Source organism: Dysidea avara, chromosome 1 (assembly GCF_963678975.1).
Source record: "Dysidea avara chromosome 1, odDysAvar1.4, whole genome shotgun sequence".
NCBI lineage: Eukaryota > Metazoa > Porifera > Demospongiae > Dictyoceratida > Dysideidae > Dysidea > Dysidea avara.
The window spans coordinates 18116165-18139619 of record NC_089272.1 but is presented as its reverse complement, the minus strand read 5'-3'; the positions used below and the strand labels follow the sequence as shown (position 1 = coordinate 18139619).

At 36.4% G+C, this 23455-nt stretch overlaps 1 protein-coding gene across 1 annotated transcript in view; it reads right to left on the bottom strand.

Annotated features, from left to right (window-relative positions):
• Positions 1–23455, bottom strand: part of LOC136264346 (IgGFc-binding protein-like) — a 68605-nt gene that overhangs the window by 9571 nt on the left and 35579 nt on the right. Inside the window, exons 21-40 of the mRNA XM_066059101.1 lie at positions 21835–22773; positions 21615–21785; positions 20046–20987; positions 19817–19987; positions 17846–18781; positions 17626–17796; positions 12400–13341; positions 12170–12340; positions 11001–11942; positions 10778–10948; positions 10353–10673; positions 9971–10294; positions 8456–9097; positions 8027–8347; positions 7650–7973; positions 7220–7540; positions 6841–7164; positions 4755–5387; positions 3668–4315; positions 919–1545 (exon numbers count right to left, since the gene is read on the bottom strand). Of these exons, the coding sequence (XP_065915173.1) occupies positions 919–1545; positions 3668–4315; positions 4755–5387; positions 6841–7164; positions 7220–7540; positions 7650–7973; positions 8027–8347; positions 8456–9097; positions 9971–10294; positions 10353–10673; positions 10778–10948; positions 11001–11942; positions 12170–12340; positions 12400–13341; positions 17626–17796; positions 17846–18781; positions 19817–19987; positions 20046–20987; positions 21615–21785; positions 21835–22773 (10041 nt within the window). The remainder of the gene's footprint in view (positions 1–918; positions 1546–3667; positions 4316–4754; positions 5388–6840; positions 7165–7219; positions 7541–7649; positions 7974–8026; positions 8348–8455; positions 9098–9970; positions 10295–10352; positions 10674–10777; positions 10949–11000; positions 11943–12169; positions 12341–12399; positions 13342–17625; positions 17797–17845; positions 18782–19816; positions 19988–20045; positions 20988–21614; positions 21786–21834; positions 22774–23455) is intronic.

The following is a 23455-nucleotide window of genomic DNA, read 5'->3' as shown; positions in this document are numbered from 1 at the left end:
ATTGATTGAGTTAGCTTCAAGTGACACTGTATATGTAATGACTGTAGGTATATTATTTATCATTTGATTTGATGTTTATGCAATAGTCATTTAACCATTTGCATTGACTTTCTAGGTGTTAGTAGCTATTTTCACCTTGGTAGTTCTGAGGTTAACAATATTAAACATTACACAAGTAATGGCTATCCACAGATATGGGATAACAATGAAAAAACCATCAATTCTTTGTTCTATTGGTTTGTTTATGCATACAATTACTTTTGTACTGATTTGATTACAAAATGTATGTGAGGGAGATGCCTTTTGGACCACCACCAGCAAATCTAATTTAACTGCTAAGTGTAACATCATTTTGTGCGGAGTAGTCATCATAGCAAAACCTGTATAATGTTATAGCTTTGGAAGCCAATGTGAGAGTAGGCATTGACCAAATACAATTAAGCATGAGCAAAGCATGCTTATGTTGCTTGGCAACTTTACACAAGCAAGATGTGATGTGCTGTAGTCATATGGAATATAGACGGTATATGCTGTACATGCAGTAGGAGTGGTGGATTTGAGCAGGCAAAGAAATAATAATCCTCTCTAATAGAACAGTCATTTGTAACTACACTGAAATTAGTCTACAACACTATCCCACTCCTTCTAAATTTCAAATAGTTTTGTGGTGGGTGCTCTTAGACCCCCAAGAATTGAATCTTTGTCTCTTGTATGCCTCAGATGTCACTGTGTCATTTTCATTGTCAAAGTTGGTATCCCAACACTTTGGCCCTGTCTACTGCCCCTGGCTTGGTATAGCACGTAATCAAAACGTGACTGGACAACGTAACATTTGTACATTAATAATTGAATTCAATAATGAATATAATTGACAGTCTGCAGAAAACTTTACAAGTTGCATTATTACTTAAAGCTTACCAGTTAGAGTATTTAGTTCCACTAATATTGATCCATTAGTTTCCAGTATCATCACATTACACTCATATGTACCCTCATCTCCCTCCATCAGGTACATAAACTGGAGACTACTAGTGTAATTGTTACCACTACCACTGGTTGGGCTGATGGTCACTCTACTATCATTTGTAATAGTGTCTCCTCCAGGTCCCATCCAACTTATCATTACTGAACTCAACTCTACTCCACTAACTGTACTCACTGTACACTGGACATCTTGAGGACTACCTACCATAGCTCCTTGTACAGGACCAGATGGTGTTATACTGACTGTAGGAGTAGGAACTGTAACATCCAGTATGACACTACCAGTAGCCATAACTGGTGGACTAGTGTTGATCACTACCTCACACTGGTACACTCTACCATCATCAGTTGTGTTCAGTTGTGGAATGGTGTAAGTGGACGTGTACATTTTGTTATCTGCGAAACTTCCATTTATTCTTTGCAATTCAGTGTCATCACTATTCCACACTATATCCACTCTACTGGTGATACCTCCCACAGTAGTCACACTACACTCCAGTGTTAGTGACTGACCAACTATCTGAGTGTTGGGTGCAATCAAACTCATACTTGGAGTGGAAACTACAATGCATCAATTGAAACAAAACAAAAGTAATTGTATTGGATTACCCAATTGCAAGCAGTGCAGCAATTATTTTGGAACCAGTATATATTTGTGATAATTGGGAATTATACTGGCATTTGAAACCAATTATAATAGGAGTACTCTTTTACTACTTTTGGGTTTAAAAGATTGAGATACTCTAATATAGCATTCAGAAAATTCTGATAGAATATGTATACAATAATGGACAACCCTAACATAGCAGTTAGCAGCTTCTAAAATTAAATGCTCATATTGAACATAACAACATTCCAACATATGTTAAGGTCATTTGAAGCTAAAAATAAATATTATAATTCAGCAATAAAATTACATTATTGAGAAACTACGTATATGAGACCAGATTTTACAACACTGATCCAAATCGCACATCATGCAAACTCAAACTAACACCACCAGTGGATATAGCTACACTATCGTATTACCAGTTTTTACCCTCAGTACTACTCAAACTACTGAAGGATGGTTTTAATAGATGTCTTTTTTGGGTGGTGTGGAGAACTCGAATGATGGTTTCTGGCCTTGTGAAGGGTCTGGCTTGGCAAGAATCAGTGGTTTACTGGTGGATGACCTGATAATGTTGGCCAGACATTTTCTCTGTTTATTTTGGTGTATATCAGCCACTAAGAAGCTAGCACAACCATGTAATCTCATGTCTGTACTCCAATCATGTGGTCTACCTCCATTTTTAAGTCTATCTCTTGCCAACAGCACCCTCAACTCCTTTGTGAGCACTCATGATACTACTTCACTCATCCAAATGCTCAGATTTTCTATATTATTTGGCAAGAAACTCTACATGCAGCTAGAAGTACTGCAAGTGGTCTGAAAGGTAATAGATTGATGCATCTTTTGTGTAAATTTCATGTGCTTGGTGAGTTATGCTGACTTGAATTCTTTAAAACTGTTTATCTCAAAACTTCTAATGTGCAATTTGGATTGTTTTTCCAAAATCCAGTAACAATGTCACATATATGGTCCCATAATTTGTGAGTGGGACTGCAGAAACAGGGCATGTGGATGCATAAAATTCGACCTATTATTCAAAGTGTTGTGACACATAACATTTTAAGTCATCCCTCTATGGCCATGCATTTTTCAGCACACATTAAACATTTACTTAGCTATATACGTAATACATGTTATAGAAAACAAATATTCCATTATGTAGTTTGTACCTGCATGCCCTGTTTTCACAGGCATGGTTACATTTTCTAAGGAAAGCATTTCCAGTAAACAAATTTAGAAAACCTAATAAATTCATGCCAAATTAAGATGCTTAAATGTAAAGTCTACATGCACAACACGCAAGATGAATTTACTATTACTATTTTAGTGAATCACAGTATGACTGTTCTTTTTGTTGTGAGGACCACTAATTTTTGTAATTTTCAAAAGTGTTGGTGAAAAGTCAGATTCATTTGTGCATTGTGATGACTTGGCTTGGTATAATGGTTTAGTAGAATATACCCTCATAATTGACTGAAGTAAAACATTCATAATTCTTTAACAGAAAAAGAAGATCTTCCTACCAATGCATTGACTGATTCTTTAACATAAACATACAGCAAAAACCAACTTGTTACATGATTAATAGAAGACTTGATCAAAGTGATAATGTACAATTTGGAATGCCAATAGATTTATGATGGGTGCATTCATATATTAATGTTATTCAGAGTAGAAATGGAATATGGATTTCCCTAAATTTAAACAATGTAGCACACTTTACTAGTGATTTACTCAGTTGGGCTGTATGCAAGCGTCAAATGTAGTAAAAGCACTCAGTAGGCCCAAGAAACATTAAAATGTGCAATTTTTTGTTTACATTTCTCTACTGTATTCTGTGGTGGTATGGCTTTTTTTTCAAGCATTTCATAACACTAGTTAATTGATACTTCATCATTATTGCAATGTAAATTAGTCACTTCAGTACAGTGGGAATTTTTAAATAGATCTATAAACACAAATAAGTCAAAACAGCTTTAGTGTAATTTTTGCAGATTGTATACGTATGATGTGGTAATTAAAATTATTTATGGTTAAAAATTAATACAATTGTATGTAAATTCATATTACCTAACGTATTTTCAACTTCAATTGCAGATGAAACATTAGTTTCCAGTATCATCACATTACACTCATATGTACCCTCATCTCCCTCCATCAGGTACATCAACTGGAGACTACTAGTGTAATTGTTACCACTACCACTGGTTGGGCTGATGGTCACCCTACTATCATTTGTAATAGTGGCTCCCTCAGGTCCAATCCAACTTATCATTACTGAACTTAACTCCACTCCACTAACTGTACTCACTGTACACTGGATATCTTGAGGACTACCTACCATAGCTCCTTGTATAGGACCAGATGGTGTTATACTGACTGTAGGAGTAGGAACTGTAACATCCAGTGTGACACTACCAGTAGCCATAACTGGTGGACTAGTGTTGATCACTACCTCACACAGGTACACTTTAGCATCATCAGCTGTGCTCAGTTGTGGGATGGTGTAAGAGGAAGAGTAAATTGTAGAATTGTTATTTGTGAAACTTGCATTAGCTCCATTTACTCTTTGTAATTCTGAACCTTCATCACTGCTCCACACAATATCCACTCTACTGGTGATACCTCTCACAGTAGTCACACTACACTCCAGTGTTAGTGACTGACCAACTATCTGAGTGTTGGGAGTAGTAACACTGACACTGTAAGGACTGGATACTATAGAGTAATAAAAATTGGCATCAACAATATTGTGTGACTAATACATAGGCTTATTATGCAACGCAGCCAAATGTTCATGCTAGTCTTAAAATTGACTAGTAGCTATTTTAATGGCCGTATTTGACTTTTACAACCAATATAATATATGCATGCTATGAGAGTATATTAAAGGTAAAAGTGCTTTTTGGGAGGGATATTCAAGGGCAAATATATAGTTTGCTTAAAATTATTTCATAAATGTGTACTGTATTTGCATGTCTCAGTGGCCAAATTCACAATAAATTATCATAGTAACATATGCATATTTATAAAAAAGACAAATCCCTGTCAAGGTGAGTGCTGAATTACTTGATGCTGTAAAAATATAAGAGCATCAGAATTTATTGGAATTCACTGTTAGTTATAAGTATTTACACAGGTTTGTGAAGCAACTTACTTGTGAGGTTGTTCAGTTCAACATAATTTGATGCATTAGTTTCCAGTATCATCACATTACACTCATATGTACCCTCATCTCCCTCCATCAGGTACATAAACTGGAGACTACTAGTGTAATTGTTACCACTACCACTGGTTGGGCTGATGGTCACTCTACTATCATTTGTAATAGTGTCTCCTCCAGGTCCCATCCAACTTATCATTACTGAACTCAACTCCACTCCACTAACTGTACTCACTGTACACTGGATATCTTGAGGACTACCTACCATAGCTCCTTGTATAGGATCAGATGGTGTTATACTGACTGTAGGAGTAGGAACTGTAACATCCAGTGTGACACTACCAGTAGCCATAACTGGTGGACTAGTGTTGATCACTACAGTACACTGGTACACTCTACCATCATCAGTTGTACTCAATTGTGGAATGGTATAGGCAGATGTGTACATAGTGAAATTGTTATTTGTAAAGCTGCCATTCATTATTTGTAATTCTTCTCCATCACTACTCCACACAATATCCACTCTACTGGTGATACCTCTCACAGTAGTCACACTACACTCCAGTGTTAGTGACTGGCCAACTATCTGAGTGTTGGCAGCAGTTAAATCAACATTGGGTTCAGGAGCTACACAAAAGTGTTTACAAGTATGATAGTGTCTTTTCACACAGGAATCACCAAAAGGTTATATACAGAATTATAAATTGTTAATTTAAAAATGAAGTGGGGATCTACACAATAAAAAGTAGTGAAACAAGAGATGAATGATGGCATTACAGCATAGCTTGGTGGGACGTCCCTACTTGGCATTGAACAAAATAATTTCTTATAGCTAAAGTGCCAAAGTAGGGACTTTCCCACCAAGCTATGTTGTAATACCATCATTCATCTCTTGTTTCACTACTTTTTATTGCATAGATTTTTAAATTAATGTTATTGTTTAAAATACTAGTTTGTTTAGTTTTTTGCTGTAGCTGTTCTATTAGATTATCACACATGACTGTTGTATTAGAGTATACAATAATTAGCTAATAATGTTTTTGCACAACCCAAAACTACCCTATTGTAAAATAGTGATACATAGTTCATAGTTGGTTAATTCATAGTAGCATATACTATCTATGGTTAATTCCAGATGAGTTAGCTAGCTGCATGGTACCTGGCTTTTAGAAGTAGCACAACATCAACTTGTTCATGCACTTAACATCTCAGTAACTATGTGTGACTGTTCAATTAGAGTGTTGTTTTACACAAGGTTGGTTTTTTTCATGTAACTTTCACTGCTTGAAGTATCTAAGTTTACTACAGTGGTATATCCCCAGTATATGGAACAGTTAATTGTTTGTTATTTTAGTAGTTTTTCAGTAAACCCGCATTCACTGATGTTTTACTGAGAGTTTAAAACTTAGTAAAATAATTATGTTCCATATACTTAAGTCTACTGACACTTTACTATCAGTATATCTACAGTAAGGCATCTTAACAAATTAGTAAACTAAGAACCTTCAAGCAGTGTTTGTAGCTGTCCATGCTATTTCTTTTAAACAATAACAGGTTTGATCCATGATGGTTACCCTATACACAGACTCACTTTCAAGATGTGGTTTTCTCTGTTGTTTTTATAGCAATTCATATTTGCATGGAACATTGAAATTGGAGGAAAATTTCTCAGTATAATGAAGGCTGACACAGCTAGTATCCCACATCATTATTTCAGTGCTGCAACCCCTCTATGAAAACTCCAGTATATATACTGTGCATGCATTATATTAACGTAGGTTATATAATGTTAAGCTATACAACCTTTCCTACATGGTAATTAATTTAGGTCAAACAAATATCTTTCTAGTGTAATAATGTAAAGTGATTTGCTTATTAGTTTAATTATTTAGATATTTACTTTAGTTAGGTAGCTACTTATTTTAAACTATTGATTTATCATGGGAAGTTGTTGGAATGCATCCTGTATACTTAATAAAACATGTACTAGCAAAACACATCACCATTAACCCAATTATATTTCAATACATGGACAACAAATTATTGGCAATTTCATAAAGGTGCCTTACATTATACTCACCATTAATGGAATTTATTTCTATAAAACCGTATGTAGAAGTTTCCAGTATCATCACATTACACTCATATGTACCCTCATCTCCCTTCATCAGGTACATAAACTGGAGACTACTAGTGTAATTGTTACCATTACCACTGGTTGGACTGATGGTCACTCTACTATCATTTGTAATAGTGTCTCCTCCAGGTCCCATCCAACTTATCATTACTGAACTCAACTCCACTCCACTAACTGTACTCACTGTACACTGGATATCTTGAGGACTACCTACCATAGCTCCTTGTATAGGACCAGATGGTGTTATACTGACTGTAGGAGTAGGAACTGTAGAAATGTTTACATACATAATAGAAACTCAAAAAAATAATTCATTCTATACCAGTGACATCCAATGTGACATTGATGACATCTTTTAGTGGTGGATTGATACTAATTATCACCTCACACTGGTATGTGCTACCATCATCAGATATGCTCAGAGGAGAAATGGTGTAAGTGTCTGTGTAGATGTCTAAGTTTAACATTGTAAAGTCTCTGCCAAATTTGTTGTTTTCCTGAAGCTTAGCACCATTGTTGCTCCACACAAAATTAACTCTACTAGTGATACCTCTCACTGCAGTCAAACTGCACTGTAGTATTAATGGTTGACCAACTTTCTGAACATGGTGTGCGATGAGACTTAAATCATATGTTGTTGGCACTAAAATAAAACAATTCATTGTTAGAAAGATGAGAGAATCCATTACTAAGTCTTTACATTGCCATTTATTAGGAAAGGTAGCGTGTGTAACATACAAATATAAACTCACCAGTGAGATTATTTATTCCTATAAAATCTGAACCCGTTGTTTCCAGTATCATCACATCACAAGTATATATACCCTCATCTCCCTCCATCAGGTAGGTAAACTCAAGAGTGCTGATGTAATCATTAATAAGTGAAGCAGTTGGGCTAATGGTCACTCTACTATCATTTCTAATAGTGTCTCCTCCAGGTCCCATCCAACTTATCATTAATGAATTCAACTCCACTCCACTAACTGTACTCACTGTACAGTGTATCTCCTTAGGACTACCTACTACACCATCATCAATTGGACCAAATGGGACTATAGATACATCAAAGGTGGGAACTACAAAAGGTATTATATACTAAGTGTTGTATTAATACATAGCTGAAACCTACCAATAACATTCAGAGTGACATTACCACTAGCTGAAGTTGATGAATTACTGTTGATCACTACCTCACACTGGTATGCTCTATTTTCATCAGTTGTGCTTAACTGTGGGATAGTATATCTAGTTGCATAAACTACCAAGTTGTCCATGCTGTCGCTTATACTGACTCCTTCATTTCTTTTCAGTTGTAAGTCACCATCACTACTCCACATAATATCCACTCTACTGGTGATACCTCTCACAGTAGTCACACTACACTCCAGTGTTAGTGACTGACCAACTATCTGAGTGTTGGGAGCAGTTACATTGACATCTAACATGGGAACTAAAAGATTAAGGTGAAATATGGGTAATAAAAATCCTATAAGAATATGGTGTGGATGGGGTACATGCATATTTATGTAATTCATATTCTATCAAATATTTAACTTACTTATAAGAGCATCCATCTCAGTTGCTGTTGATGCATTTGTTTCCAATATCATCACATTACACTCATATGTACCCTCATCTCCCTCCATCAGGTACATAAACTGGAGACTACTAGTGTAATTGTTACCACTACCACTGGTTGGGCTGATGGTCACTCTACTATCATTTGTAATAGTGTCTCCTCCAGGTCCCATCCAACTTATCATTACTGAACCCAACTCCACTCCACTAACTGTACTCACTGTACACTGGATATCTTGAGGACTACCTACCATAGCTCCTTGTATAGGACCAGATGGTGTTATACTGACTGTAGGAGTAGGAACTGTAACATCCAGTGTGACACTACCAGTAGCCATAACTAGTGGACTAGTGTTGATCACTACCTCACACTGGTACACTCTACCATCATCAGCTGTGCTCAGTTGTGGAACAGTGTAAGAAGATAAATACACTGTAATGTTATCACTTGAAAAGTTTGTGTTAACTCCAGTAATAGTCTCAAGTATTCCATCACTTCTACTCCACACAATGTCCACTCTACTGGTGATACCTCTCACAGTAGTCACACTACATTCCAGTGTTAGTGACTGACCAACTATCTGAGTGCTGGGTATAGGTATGCTGATACTTGGAACAGCCACTATACAATGAATGGAGAAAGTAGTATCAACACCACAAATTAACAAATAATTTTCATGATAAGTAATGCAATTAGGAATAATTATTTCCATTGTCACCCACATCCCATCCCCACACAATAACAAACCGATGGAGACCAAGGAAGCTATAGACACAGTAACGGAGAAGTGATAAACAGCACCAAAAATTAAAATCTACCACCCCCTACTGTTACTGATCAGGCTTGGGTGAATACTCCAATTTAGAATAGTCAAACTGGTGAATGAGGCTATAAATGTGAGCCATGCAGCAACTATAGTAAACTGTAGTGTGTCGATTTTGCACACTGTTTCAAATCCACATGCAATGAGTCAGTGATTGTGTATCAACTTAATTTGTGGAGTGAACAGTAAGCCACGCCTACTCGTGATAAGGTGTTTACTTCACAAACTAAAATTAAGAACTCTATAAAATTCACCCAAAACATATTATACTGTGTGCTGAAGAGCAATTATCCTATTTGCTGTAAAGCATATGCACCAACTTATTATTACACTCTTTTTTACCTATTACACTATGCTGATGGCTGAATTTTTACCAATAAATTACCGTAGTTAAATAAACATTAAAAATGTTTAGCTTGTGATCAACTGTGTGAAGTTTAAAGTATGTAATGCTGCATATGGAAAATGTATCAAAATAATGTTAACTGAATAATTGCTATATTATAGTTACTGACTGTTCTATTAGAGTAAGTTGATTTTTGTACTACAAGTATTTATATTATTCTCCCCAATGCTATATTAATACTTCAGACACCTATTATTCTAGCTGGCATAATTTGTGAGTTCCTAAAATACTAAATTATTTATTTTGTGTAAGTACATTTGCTTACCAGTTAGATTGTTGATCACCATTGAATTTGATCCATTAGTTTCCAGTATAATAACATTACACTCATATGTACCCTCATCTCCCTCCATCAGGTACATCAACTGGAGACTACTAGTGTAATTGTTACCACTACCACTGGTTGGGCTGATGGTCACTCTACTATCATTTTTAATAGTGTCTCCTCCAGGTTCCATCCAACTGATCATTACTGAACTCAACTCCACTCCACTAACTGTACTCACTGTACACTGGATATCTTGAAGACTACCTACCATAGCTCCTTGTATAGGACCAGATGGTGTAATACTGACTGCAGGAGTAGGAACTACAAAAATAAATTACATATTCAAATACTTTACAAGGCTATATACATACAACCTTACCAGTTATATCAAGTGTGACACTGCCATGAGCTAACACAGGAGGATCAGTGTTGATTACCATTGTACATTGGTATATTCTATCTGAATCATTGGTGCTTAAAATTTCAATAGAATAGGAGGATATGTATATGACTGAATCATTCAAAGTTGAGTTGACAACTGCTCCTTCCAATTTCAGTAGTTCTACTCCATCACTACTCCACAAAATATCCACTCCACTGGTGATACCTCTCACAGTAGTCACACTACACTCCAGTGTTAGTGACTGACCAACTATCTGAGTGCTGGGAGCAGTGACGCTGATATTAGTGTCATTCAGAACTACATATTCAAAAAATAATATAAAATATAAATACACAATGCACATGCAGTACACATACAAGAAAGAAAAAAAATCATGTGCCTCAACAATCAGTTGTACCTACCTTGACAATATGACACATTGATACAGTATCCATAAGACAACACTGTTTCACTTGGACAGAAACATCCATCAACACAGCCACTACTGCACTCTGCATTATCATAGTTGTCACAAGTTTGAGGACATGATTGACCACATTGTTGAAATACCATGCCTGATGGACAGGTGATAGCTAAATAAAGAATATTATGTAATGGAACAACTTAGGGAATAGTACTACTTACGACAAAAGAAACTCCTCCAATTAGAAATGACTACTCCCCTTGAAGCACATACTGCAGCATAACTAGATAAACTGTTGCAGTAACAAGTTTCTCTGTCTTCTTCACTACACAAACAGTAGTCTAGTTTGCAGCCATTAATGAAATCACTGGGATCTACCACACTATTACACACATTGAATACACTGTTCATTAGTTCATTACATCGTGATTGTGCTGCTGTTGTAACACTTGCTGGACAAGGTGGTGGAGGTTGTGGTACTCCACAATCTTCTGATGTTTTAGCATACAACCAGCTACTACCAAAATCATTTACAGAAGTTGTTACTGAACCATTGGGAAACATAAAATCATCACTAACATCATTGTTGTAGTTCCCACACAGTCCACACAATTTTCCTTGCCAACTACTAGATACAGTGATTCTCACTTGCCCTGCCCCATCCCAACTGATTGTCAATGGGTGCCCAATTGTAAGTATTATATGTGGTCGTCTACCTGCCCTAGCTACTTCCACTCCACTGGAACGATGTACCACTCTGTCTCCATTGTTTATTAGTAATTCACCATTAATTGTGATTATTCCATCTCTACCGGTTGAGAGAACAACTTCTAGTCCTTGATTTGGAACAATCACTTTCACTAAATGTGTTACTGACACAAAAGGACTACCCCAGAGTAAGTTAGTTGCTGTAATGATGAAGTCACTATTGTTACATGGTTTAGTAAGAACATATTCACAATTTCCTTGAAAGTCAAATTTCTTTAAGTCAAATGATCTATAGTGAGGATCTCCCCATGCATAGCAAGTTGGACCATTAGCTGAACACTTTTGAGGTTTGCAAACAAAATATCCGCCATAGTTACAAGTACATCTTGTACTACAATTGGGTTGTATTACATCTCCAACCTCATATTGGAGTCCATTATGGTGACAGTAGAGGGCTAAAGTAACAAACCAAAGTATTGTTATTACGTTTCTCTATATGCATACTAATTTAAAATTTAGTTCGTAGAGTCGATTTTATTCAATTATAATTTTTGATGTAACAATTATTCAAACTTGCCATGCACAATGTATGATTTAATAGCAAATGTTATGCAGTAGTTGTAAATTATCACTGGACACTTTTTGCACAATGGTTGTTACAAATACTGAGCAGGTAAATTACCTAAGCAATCAATTGCATTTACACACTTCCCATATGCTAACAGTTGTCCACTTGGGCAGAAACATCCTTCAACACAACCACTACTACAATCTGTCTCTTCATTAGTATCACATGTCTGAGGACATGATGGACCACATTGTTGATATACCATGCCTGTTGGACATGTGATAGCTGGAACAATAATAACATGAAGTAAAATTAATTCTATATGCAACAATAATTTCACTTACGACAAAAGAAATTTCTCCAATTAGGAATTATCACTCCTTTTGAGGTACATGTTGTAACATAACTAGATAAACTGTTACAATAACAATCTTCTCTGTCACTCTCTCTACATGAACAGTAATCTAGTATACAATCATTAATGAATCCACTGGGATCTACCACACTATTACACACATTGAATACACTGTTCATTAGTTCATTACATCGTGATTGTGCTGCTGCTGTAACACTTGCTGGACAAGGTGGTGGAGGTTGTGGTACTCCACAATCTTCTGATGGTTTAGCATACAACCAGCTACTACCAAAATCATTTGCAGAAGTTATCACTGAACCATTGGGAAACATGAAATCATCACTAACATCATTGTTATAGTTCCCACACAGTCCACACAATTGTCCTTGCCAACTACTAGATACAGTAATGTCAACTCGCCATGATCCATCCCAACTTATTGCCAATGGGTACCCAATTGTTAGTAAAACATATGGTCTTCCTCCTATCCTCATTACTTGTACTCCACTAGAACGATGGACCACTCTGTCTCCACTCCTTGTCTGTAGTATACCATTGATTGTGATTGTTCCAAGTCTGCCTTGAGCAAGAACTATTTCAAGTCCTTTACTTGGAAGTATCACTTTCACTGAACTTGTTCCTGATACAAAGCCACTACCCCACAGTGTGTTAGTTGCTGTAATGATGAAGTCACTATTGTTACATGGTTTAGTGAGAACGTATTCACAATTTCCTTGAAAGTCAAATTTCTTTGAGTCAAATGATCCATAGTGAGGATCACCTGATGCATAACAAGTTGGACCATCAAGTAAACATCTTTGAGCTCTGCAAACAAAATTTCCTCCTTTTTGACAAGTACACCTTGTAGTACAATTGGGTTGTATCACATCTCCAACCTCATACTGAAGTCCATTATGATCACAAAACATTGCTAAAATAAAGCATAGTAATATTAGTTGACAACATTTTTCGTATTCTTTTATAAATCAGGAGTGAATTACAACCTAATAAAGGCTAACTGTAGGCACTCATTTAGTTTTTCAGAGTTGCTTCAGAAGATGGTGCAATTTGGCGTGTGTAAAAATGAGCAGACTGTGGCCAGTCATGTGATTACTTTGTTGTATTTACTTAAAGGAAATGAGAATTATGAGACGAGTCACTGAAAAAAATATATGTAGTATGACCTTCTTAGAGGTAGCTACACTGGTGTTTTATGACTATTATTATTCTTTGCCTTTTTTGGTAGCAGGAAGTTGGCCAGGAATATTGAAGACTTTACGTTGTATGGTAAACATGAATTGTGATATGTTGCACATCTGAATGATAGTCATTAGTGTTGCATGCATGCATGAGTGTGTGCATGCCTGGGTACTTTTCATTTTTATTAAGGCTTTACAGCACAAGTGCTGAAGGTCTGTGGGACACCTGGTCCTACAGCCTGTTTAAAGTTGTTGCAGAAAGTATGTTTGAAAAGGTGGAGAAAGGAGAAAAAAATCCATGACTGGACCTGGGCAGCCTCGAACCTGCAGCTATCCAAATAATGCTCAAATGCTTACAGGAGTCTGTCAGGCAGTCAGTACTTGCCTGCCTGCCCACCTTGCCAGCTCCCCCATCCATCCATTTGTCTGCATGCCTGCACACCTGCCCACTAGATCACAGACCACACATTATGTATTGACGTGTCTTTTAGGTTACTTTGTATGCTGCCTATTCTGTTTAGTTACATAAATTCTTTAGTTGAGATAATGTGTACCCTGCCTATCAACTACTGTATATACATTTTTTAAGGGATGTAATTTTTGTTGATTTCATGGTTGCTTGGCTGTGCACGAAATTTTCATCTTGAAAATTAACAATTATCAGGGTCAGCTCTATGCTTTCTAATAGGTAACATCAGTGAAAAATGAGTGATCCTTGAAATTAAAACTGTGAAAATACGGAAATTGGTTGATCCACGATAATTATGTATGTACCTCAAAAATTTGTACATATACCCTATTGGAAAGCATTATTGCCATTTCACTTTCTTTCCACTTCTTATACAGCATTACAAACAAAGAACAGTACAAAAAGCATCACTGCAATCAATCTGCTCACTTCAAAAATTTTGTAATAGCCAGCTTGCACTGAAGCCACTATGCAGTTATTGCAAATCATCACCATGAAGGAAGTGGAGAAAGAAATGGGACACAAAGGAGGACAAAGGTAGGTCCATGGTGCATGCACTGTAGTTGCAAAACGGCATGTCTTGGGCTGAAGCAATGTCGAACAGTGAGGGTTACTCTGAAGGAATTTTTGGGATAGGCTATGCATAACCAATACCTTGAAGTTGTTATGAAAGGAAAGTGAATCTGGTTTTTGGGTGATATTTTTGAGTAAGAAAGTCCAAACCTCCATGATTCCTACTACTAATATAGTAAAAGTTATAAATTTAAAAATGAAGTAGGGATACAAGCAATAAAAAGTAGTGAAATGAGAGATGAACAATGGTAGCTATTACAGCATAGCTTTGTGGGAAATCCCTACTTTGGCATTGAAAACGAAATAATTGTTATACCATGCCAAAGTAGGGATTTCCCACTGAGATACGTATGCTGTAATAGCTACCATCGTTTGTCTCTTGTTTCACTACTTTTTATCGCTTGGATCCCTATAAATTTATAATTTTTAATATACTAGTTTGTTTAGTTTTTTGTTAAAGCATACAGCTAGCTATAAATGTGTGACTGTTCTATTGGGGTGACCGCTGCATTAGAGTATCCAGTCAGCCTGCAAAGATGTGTGCTTGCCCAAAAATGGGTGTGGTTATCATGGTTTCGATCAATTATTAGAGTATCTCAAGTCAGCCTACCAACTTGAAGGTGTGTGGTCACTATTCTGTTATGAATACAGCTAGCGTAAAAGGGATATGGTCATCATGGTCTCAATCAATAGATCCAAAATGCGTATAATAAAGAATGGGCATGATCTTATGACCTATTATGAAGATGCAGGAAGCTATCTAGTACCGGTACCTCCATACAATAGCATAGTCTAAGTGCCTTAAATAATTTTGTGGCATCTATTATGCTGCTTAAAGAAAGTGTTGATATGGAAAATTATTAACGCCTTGATATGGTTTCGTTGGAGACAAGCAGCCTGATTGAAGAGAAAATAAAAGACAAGGTGCAGAGGGCACAACTCTTCGGAACCCCAAAAGACACATCCTACTGGTGAGTTTGTTATTGTTGCATAAAATGGTGGCCGTGTGCTACTTTGTTTGGCCTCCAGGCATGCGAATGTGAGTGAGTGAGTGAGTGAGTGAGTGAGTGAGTGAGTGAGTGAGTGAGTGAGTGAGTGAGTGAGTGAGTGAGTGAGTGAGTGAGTGAGTGAGTGAGTGAGTGAGTGAATGCTAGGTGCTAAGTATCAAGCTTCAAGCTTAGGGAAGGGTTGCAGCTAATACTACCAAAGCCAGTGAGGTGTGCCAGGTGCAAGACAGTAAAGCTTTTTGCTTTTGCAACAGTTTTTATTAATCAGTGCTGAAAATTGAATAGCTAATACACAACTTTACAAGCACAATGTTTGCACCTGGCACAAGTGAGTAAACAATTAAAATGTAACTTTTTGATTGGTAGACAACAATGCGTGGTTCTTTATGGTAGTAGTTCTAGGTGGGTTAAAGTTACGAGTGGAGTACCACAAGGATCAGTGCCCAGCCCATTTCTGTTTATTTTGTATGTAAATGGCATAGCTGATGGACTTCAAAGAAATGTTTGCTGACTTTATAGGATTATCAAAACACCTAAGGATGTTAAAAAAATTTACAGGAAGATCTCAATTTTATTTCAAACTGGTCTAGACTTTGGCTAATGAAATTAATACTTTTAAGTGCACTGTAATACACTTGCAGTGTAGGTAGGGGAGTGAACAACACTTATACACTTTATGATCAGGCCTAAGAAACTCAATGTTAACTAGAATTTACAATGAAACAAAGAGACTTAGGTGTATGGACTACACCAGACATGGGCTCAACTCTTCATTGCCATACAATCACAAGTAATTGCAATCAAGTATTGGGAGGACTGAAACATATTCACCGATAGTTACTTGTTATACAAAACTTTAGTTTTACCACATTTGGAGTTCTGTGCTCCAATTTCATTGGAGTCCTCACTTAGCAAAGGACATTGATATATGTATAAGAAAAGGTACTAAGAAGGGCCACTAAGCCGATAACACCTATCTCTACATTATCTTGTGAAAGAAGACTGCAATTGCAACCTCCAATAACATTTGGTTGCTCTCACACCTACTATATAACACTCGGTGTAAGGCCTATTTTGCTAACAACACTTACCATCATCTGGCTAGAACACAGCAATATTTTCGACATTGTGCCACTTGCTGGTGTAATAAACTACCATTTGAAGTGCCCCACAAACGTGGAGAATTTGTCACTTTAATGAAGACCCACTGTATGACTAATAATAATTAATTTGTGTATTATTCAAATGTATTGCTTTGTATGTGTCATGTCTTGTATGTTTTTCAGTTTTGTACTTGTGTATTTGTATGTGTCTCAGTGTACTCTGACGTGGAATAATGGCTATGTCGTACGTCATGAGTTTAAACAAAAAAATCAAAATCGAAAAATCAAATCAAGACTCACAAAACTTGATTTGCGCTCACTATTTTGTAGATGGCAAAGAGAAGATATAATTGAGGTGTTTAAGATATTAAATTCACATTAAAAAGTTGCCCCAAATGATATTTTACACTACAACAAGACAGCGTTACAAGGGCTCACCAAATGAACCTTTTAAAACCAAGAATTAACAGCAGCATTGGTCAACACCTTTAAAACTTTAGAGTAATCCAGCAATGAAATGACTTACCTAAGGAGGTAGTACTATACTGGTAAAACAATATCATCATTCAAATGCTCACTAGACCAATACTAGAGAGAAACTCGATATGGACATAGACAAAGGGCTTTGGCCTACTAATCATTTTGTATTTAAATGTCCATTAAAAATAAATAATAAAGGCAAGACAACATATTTCTAACACTCGTTAGTAACTTTTCTTAGTTAGTTCTCTCTTTAAGACATTAGACATCAAGGAAACCTCTTCATAAATTTGTAATAGAAACTGCAATCTATTTATCACAGCTTAGTACCAATGATAGCAGCAAAAACAAGGCAGTACGAAATGTACATAATATGTATAGTACCTTGGCATTCAGATGCCATAATACAAATTCCCTTGTATAAGACTCTTCCACTTGGACAGAAACATCCTTCAACACATCCACCACTACAATCTGTATCTTCATTAGTATCACATGTCTGAGGACACACAGGACCACATTGTTGATATACCATGCCAGATGGACAGTTGGCAGCTGTATGGATAACATTGATGAAACTTTAAGCATAAAATAAGTAACTTACGGCAAAGGAAATTTCTCCAGTTATTAATGAATACACCATTGAAGGCACAAGCTGCAGCATATGTAGACAAACTATTACAGTAACAATCCTCTCTTTCTTCTTCACCACATAAGCAATAGTCTGATATGCAGCTATTAATAAAATATGTTGGGTCTACTGCACTATTACACACATTGAATACACTATTCATCAATTCGTTACATCGTGATTGTGCTGCTATCAGCACACTTGCTGGACAAGGTGGTGGAGGTTGTGGTATTCCACATGTTGGTGTTGTATTAGCATGTAACCAACTAGTACCAAACTCATTAACCGAAGTAATTAGTGAACCATCTGGAAGCATCAAGTCATCACTAGCATCATTGTTGTAGTTTCCACACAGTCCACACAATTGTCCCTGCCAATTCTTGGACACAGAAACTTCAATCCGGCTAGATCCATCCCAACTTATCGCTAATGGAAACCCAATTGTTAGTAGAACATAAGGATGTCCACCAGTTCTTAATACTTTTACTCCACTGGAGCGATGTACTATTCCATCCCCATTGTTTGGTTGTGGAATGTCATTGATTGTAATTGCTCCACCTCCACCTCTTGTGAGATGTATTTCTAGTCCTCTGCTAGGAATGATCACTCTAACAGAACTTGCTGATGATACATAAGAACTGATGGCAGTATTTGAAGCTGCAATGATGAAGTCACTGTTATTACATGGTTGTGTGAGAACATATTCACAATCTCCTTGAAAGTCTAATGTATGAAAATCAAATGTTACATATCGAGGATCTCCAAAGACGTAACAAACTGAACCATCTATCAAACATTTTTGAGGTCTGCATGTAAATGTTTCTCCTTGACATGTGCATCTTGTATAGCAATTTGGTTGTATCACATCTCCAAGGGTGTACTGTTTCCCCTCATAAGTACAGTATAGCGCTACAATATCATTATAGAATAAATCTTATAATACACATCACTGGTAAATTGAAAATTTGCTAACAATTGATACATACACAGGACATCTTAATGTGGTGTGTATTGGGTATATGCATGTATGCTTGTATATTGTGTGTGTGTGTGTGTGTGTGTGTGTGTGTGTGTGTGTGTGTGTGTGTGTGTGTGTGTGTGTGTGTGTGTGTGTGTGTGTGTGTGTGTGTGTGTGTGTGTGTGTGTGTGTGTGTGTGTGTGTGTGTGTGTGTGTGTGTGCAAAGACAGACTCAGGGCTGAGTAGTATATTAGACAATCCTAAATGCTCATGCTACAGTTAATATATGCATTGCCAACTCTCCGAAGGTTGTGTCTTTAACTCCAATAACAAGTGGTGGATCTAGATAGGTTGTAGTTCCTAAAGATTCTTTTGAATTTGTGTAGCTAACTATTGCTGTGTTGACAATTTTTCACAGCAAACATTAATATGATATGTACGTAGCGGTTGTACTACATATCAGCAGTATCCGGTTATTTAACATCCATATTAAACCCTCAACAAAAATTTACCCATCACCTCCCATACCATAAAATCAATCAAGATACCACCTAAATGACAAGTTACAACTCTAGCGTGCACAGAAAATAGCTACAGTTTAGAGAAAATTTGCTTGGTTCTTTAAAGCATTGAATTTACTGTGAAACAATCTAAAAGTAACTGACAATGCAATTTCACAGCTTCTAAAATCTCACTTTTTCATTGGATACTCAAGATCTTTACTATATTTTCCCTTTAAAAATACTAGATCCATAATTGTAACCTAAAAAGGAATCGAATACTCTATGAGCTGTTTCTGTTGATCAGCATAACCCAAATGACATGCTGTAGTGTAATGGGCACTGAGAGAGTACAATAGCAAAATTCATAAAAGCTACTACTTAATTAACAAATCTTTATGAGTATTGTGCAGTAGTTATAAACAATTTAATGATCCATTAGTTTAGTTCTAAAATCAGTATATATATATATACAAACATAATTACCTTGACAATCAGATACATTTATACATTTTCCATTTGACAAAACTTGTCCACTAGGACAGAAACATCCTTCAACACAACCACCACTACAATCTGTATCTTCATTAGTATCACATGTCTGAGGACATGATGGACCACATTGTTGATATACCATGCCTGATGGACAGGTGATGGCTGTAAAAATAATGTCAAATATTAATTCACTTCAATGTGCTACTATTATTTCACTTACGACAAAAGAAACTTCTCCAATTTGGAATGACTAGTCCTTTAGATGCACACACTGCTACATAACTAGATAAACTATTACAATAGCAACTTTCTCTATCACTTTCTCTACATGAACAGTAATCTAGTATACAATCATCAATGAATCCACTGGGATCTACCACACTATTACACACATTGAATACACTGTTCATTAGTTCATTACATCGTGATTGTGCTGCTACTGTAACACTTGCTGGACAAGGTGGTGGAGGTTGTGGTACTCCACAATCTTCTGATGTTTTAGCATATAACCAACTATCACCAAAATCATTTACAGAAGTTGTTACTGAACCATTGGGAAACATAAAATCATCACTAGCATCATTGTTGTAGTTCCCACACAGCCCACACAATTGTCCCTGCCAACTACTAGATACAGTAATGTCAACTTGCCATGATCCGTCCCAACTTATTGCCAATGGGTACCCAATTGTTAGTAAAACATATGGTCTTCCTCCTATCCTCATTACTTGTACTCCACTAGAATGATGGACCACTCTATCTCCACTCCTTCTCTGTAGTATACCATTGATTGTGATTATTCCAGGTCTACCCTGTGCAAGAACTATCTCTAGTCCTTTACTTGGGAGCGTCACTTTCACTGAACTTGTTCCTGATACAAAGCCACTACTCCACAGTGTGTTAGTTGCTGTAATGATGAAGTCACTATTGTTACATGGTTTAGTGAGAACATATTCACAATTTCCTTGAAAGTCAAATCTCTTTGAGTCAAATGATCCATAGTGAGGATCACCTGATGCATAACAAGTTGGACCATCAAGTAAACATCTTTGAGCTCTACAAACAAAATGTCCTCCTCGTTGACAGGTACACCTTGTAGTACAATTTGGTTGTATCACATCTCCAATCTCATACTCAATTCCATTATGGTTACAGTATAATGCTACAGTTTATAAGAATAGTATTACAAGTATGCATTGCAACATCTACTGTAGGTCATGCCATACTGTTATAAGTTTTTGTTAACCACATAAGTAATACTAATTATTTCTGCACATACATAAACAATTAAGTACCATTAGGATAATAGCATTTCTCAACAAATCCAATGTCAAAGAAAAATTTACACAACTTATTGAAGTTTGGCTTGTTTTAGTACTGCTTTACCTGCTAAAAATAATTGTTAATATTTTGATTCAAATCTGTGACTTTTATTTACATCCAATCAAATTTTTCATCATGAATTTTTTATATGGAGGCCATTAAACTAAATAGTTTGACACAAACTTGCAATGCAGCTAAACCACACATGTCTGTTCATGACACCTTTACTGGCATCATAACCATCTAGTTGGTTGAAATACTATTTCCCCTGAGAAAAAATTATTCTATGTGTACATGTACATACATGCTGCACTGTACTGTAACTTAGAACTTTTACTACATAAATTTGATATCATTGCTTAAATAAACAAAGAGATGCGTAATTAGCTACATATTTATGAAACTGTACACATTGTCTATACATAATCAGATATGCACAAAGGTGTACTGTACATATGAAAAATACCTTCACAATCAGATGGGTTTATACACTCTCCATATGCTAATACTTTTCCACTAGGACAGAAACACCCTTCAACGCAACCACCAGTACAATCTATATCTTCATCTGTATCACATGTCTGAGGACACACAGGACCACATTGTTGATATACCATGCCAGATGGACAGTTGGCAGCTATACAGATAGTAATGATCAAACTTTAAGCACAACATATATAACTCACGGCAAAGGAAATTTCTCCAATTGTTAATGAATACTCCATTAAATGAACATGCTGCAGCATATGTAGACAAACTATTACAGTAACAATCCTCTCTTTCTGCTTCACCACATAAGCAATAGTCTGATATGCAACTACTAATGAAATATGTTGGGTCTACTGCACTATTACACACATTGAATACACTGTTCATCAGTTCGTTACATCGTGATTGTGCTGCTGTCAGCACACTTGCTGGACAAGGTGGTGGAGGTTGTGGTATTCCACATGTTGGTGTTGTATTAGCATGTAACCAACTAGTACCAAACTCATTAACTGAAGTAGTTAGTGAACCATCTGGTAGCATTAAATCATCACTAGCATCATTGTTGTAGTTCCCACACAGTCCACACAATTGTCCCTGCCAGTTCTTGGACACAGAAACTTCAATCCGGCTAGATCCATCCCAACTTATCGCTAATGGAAACCCAATTGTTAGTAGAACATAAGGATGTCCACCAGTTCTTAATACTTTTACTCCACTGGAGCGATGTACTATTCCATCCCCATTGTTTGGTTGTGGAATGTCATTGATTGTAATTGCTCCACCTCCACCTCTTGTGAGATGTATTTCTAGTCCTCTGCTAGGAATGATCACTCTAACAGAACTTGCTGATGACACATAAGAATTGATGGCAGTATTTGAAGCAGTAATGATGAAGTCACTGTTATTACACGGTTGTGTGAGAACATATTCACAATCTCCTTGAAAATCTAATGTATGAAAATCAAATGTTACATATCGAGGATCTCCAAAGACATAACAAGCTGAACCATCTATCAAACATTTTTGTGGGTTGCATGTAAAAGCTCCTCCTCTTTGACAAGTACACCTTGTAGAACAGTTTGGTTGTATCATATCTCCAAGTTCATAATGTTTTCCCAGATAGTTACAGTACAGAGCTGCACACAAATCATAAATAAATACAATAATATTATATACATCATAATGTACAATATCTAATTATGGAGAGTTTTGCAATACATAAAATCAGGAGCTTATGAGCCGCTGAAGTAGCATGAAACTTACGTAGCCTGCTGGATGCCATCAAAATCCAAATTCATTAGTGATTGGTTTCCATATAAGGAAAGTAAAATCTCATTAATCGACGCCATATACTAATTGTGCGTGACACTCGTAGCAATTTATTCAAAAAACGTGATGTAATTTGGATTGTGATGGAACCGAGTTTCATGCTCCTTTGCTGCCTTTGGCGGCTCATAAGCTCCTGATAAAACATACAATCCTTTACATGGCATGTGTGTGTGAAAAATACAGCACAAGGGGAGTGTGTCAAGATATTAAAACAGCATGAGACAAAACAGAGTGCTATTAGTCTTGAGACACCCCTACCCCAAAATGTAGTGTTTTGTATGCCCAAGCATTAGTGATTTAGTGCACTTTGTTTTCATCGTCTATAAGAGCATTCATTTCGAGTACACAAATACCATGTGAATTTTTGATCATCAGACTATTAATGAGTACCCATACAATCTGTTTTTAGTGATATAACAAAGAGCTAAGATTAGGTTGGCTAGTTTTAGTGATTTAAAATGTCATTCGCATACACACAATCAAGCTAGT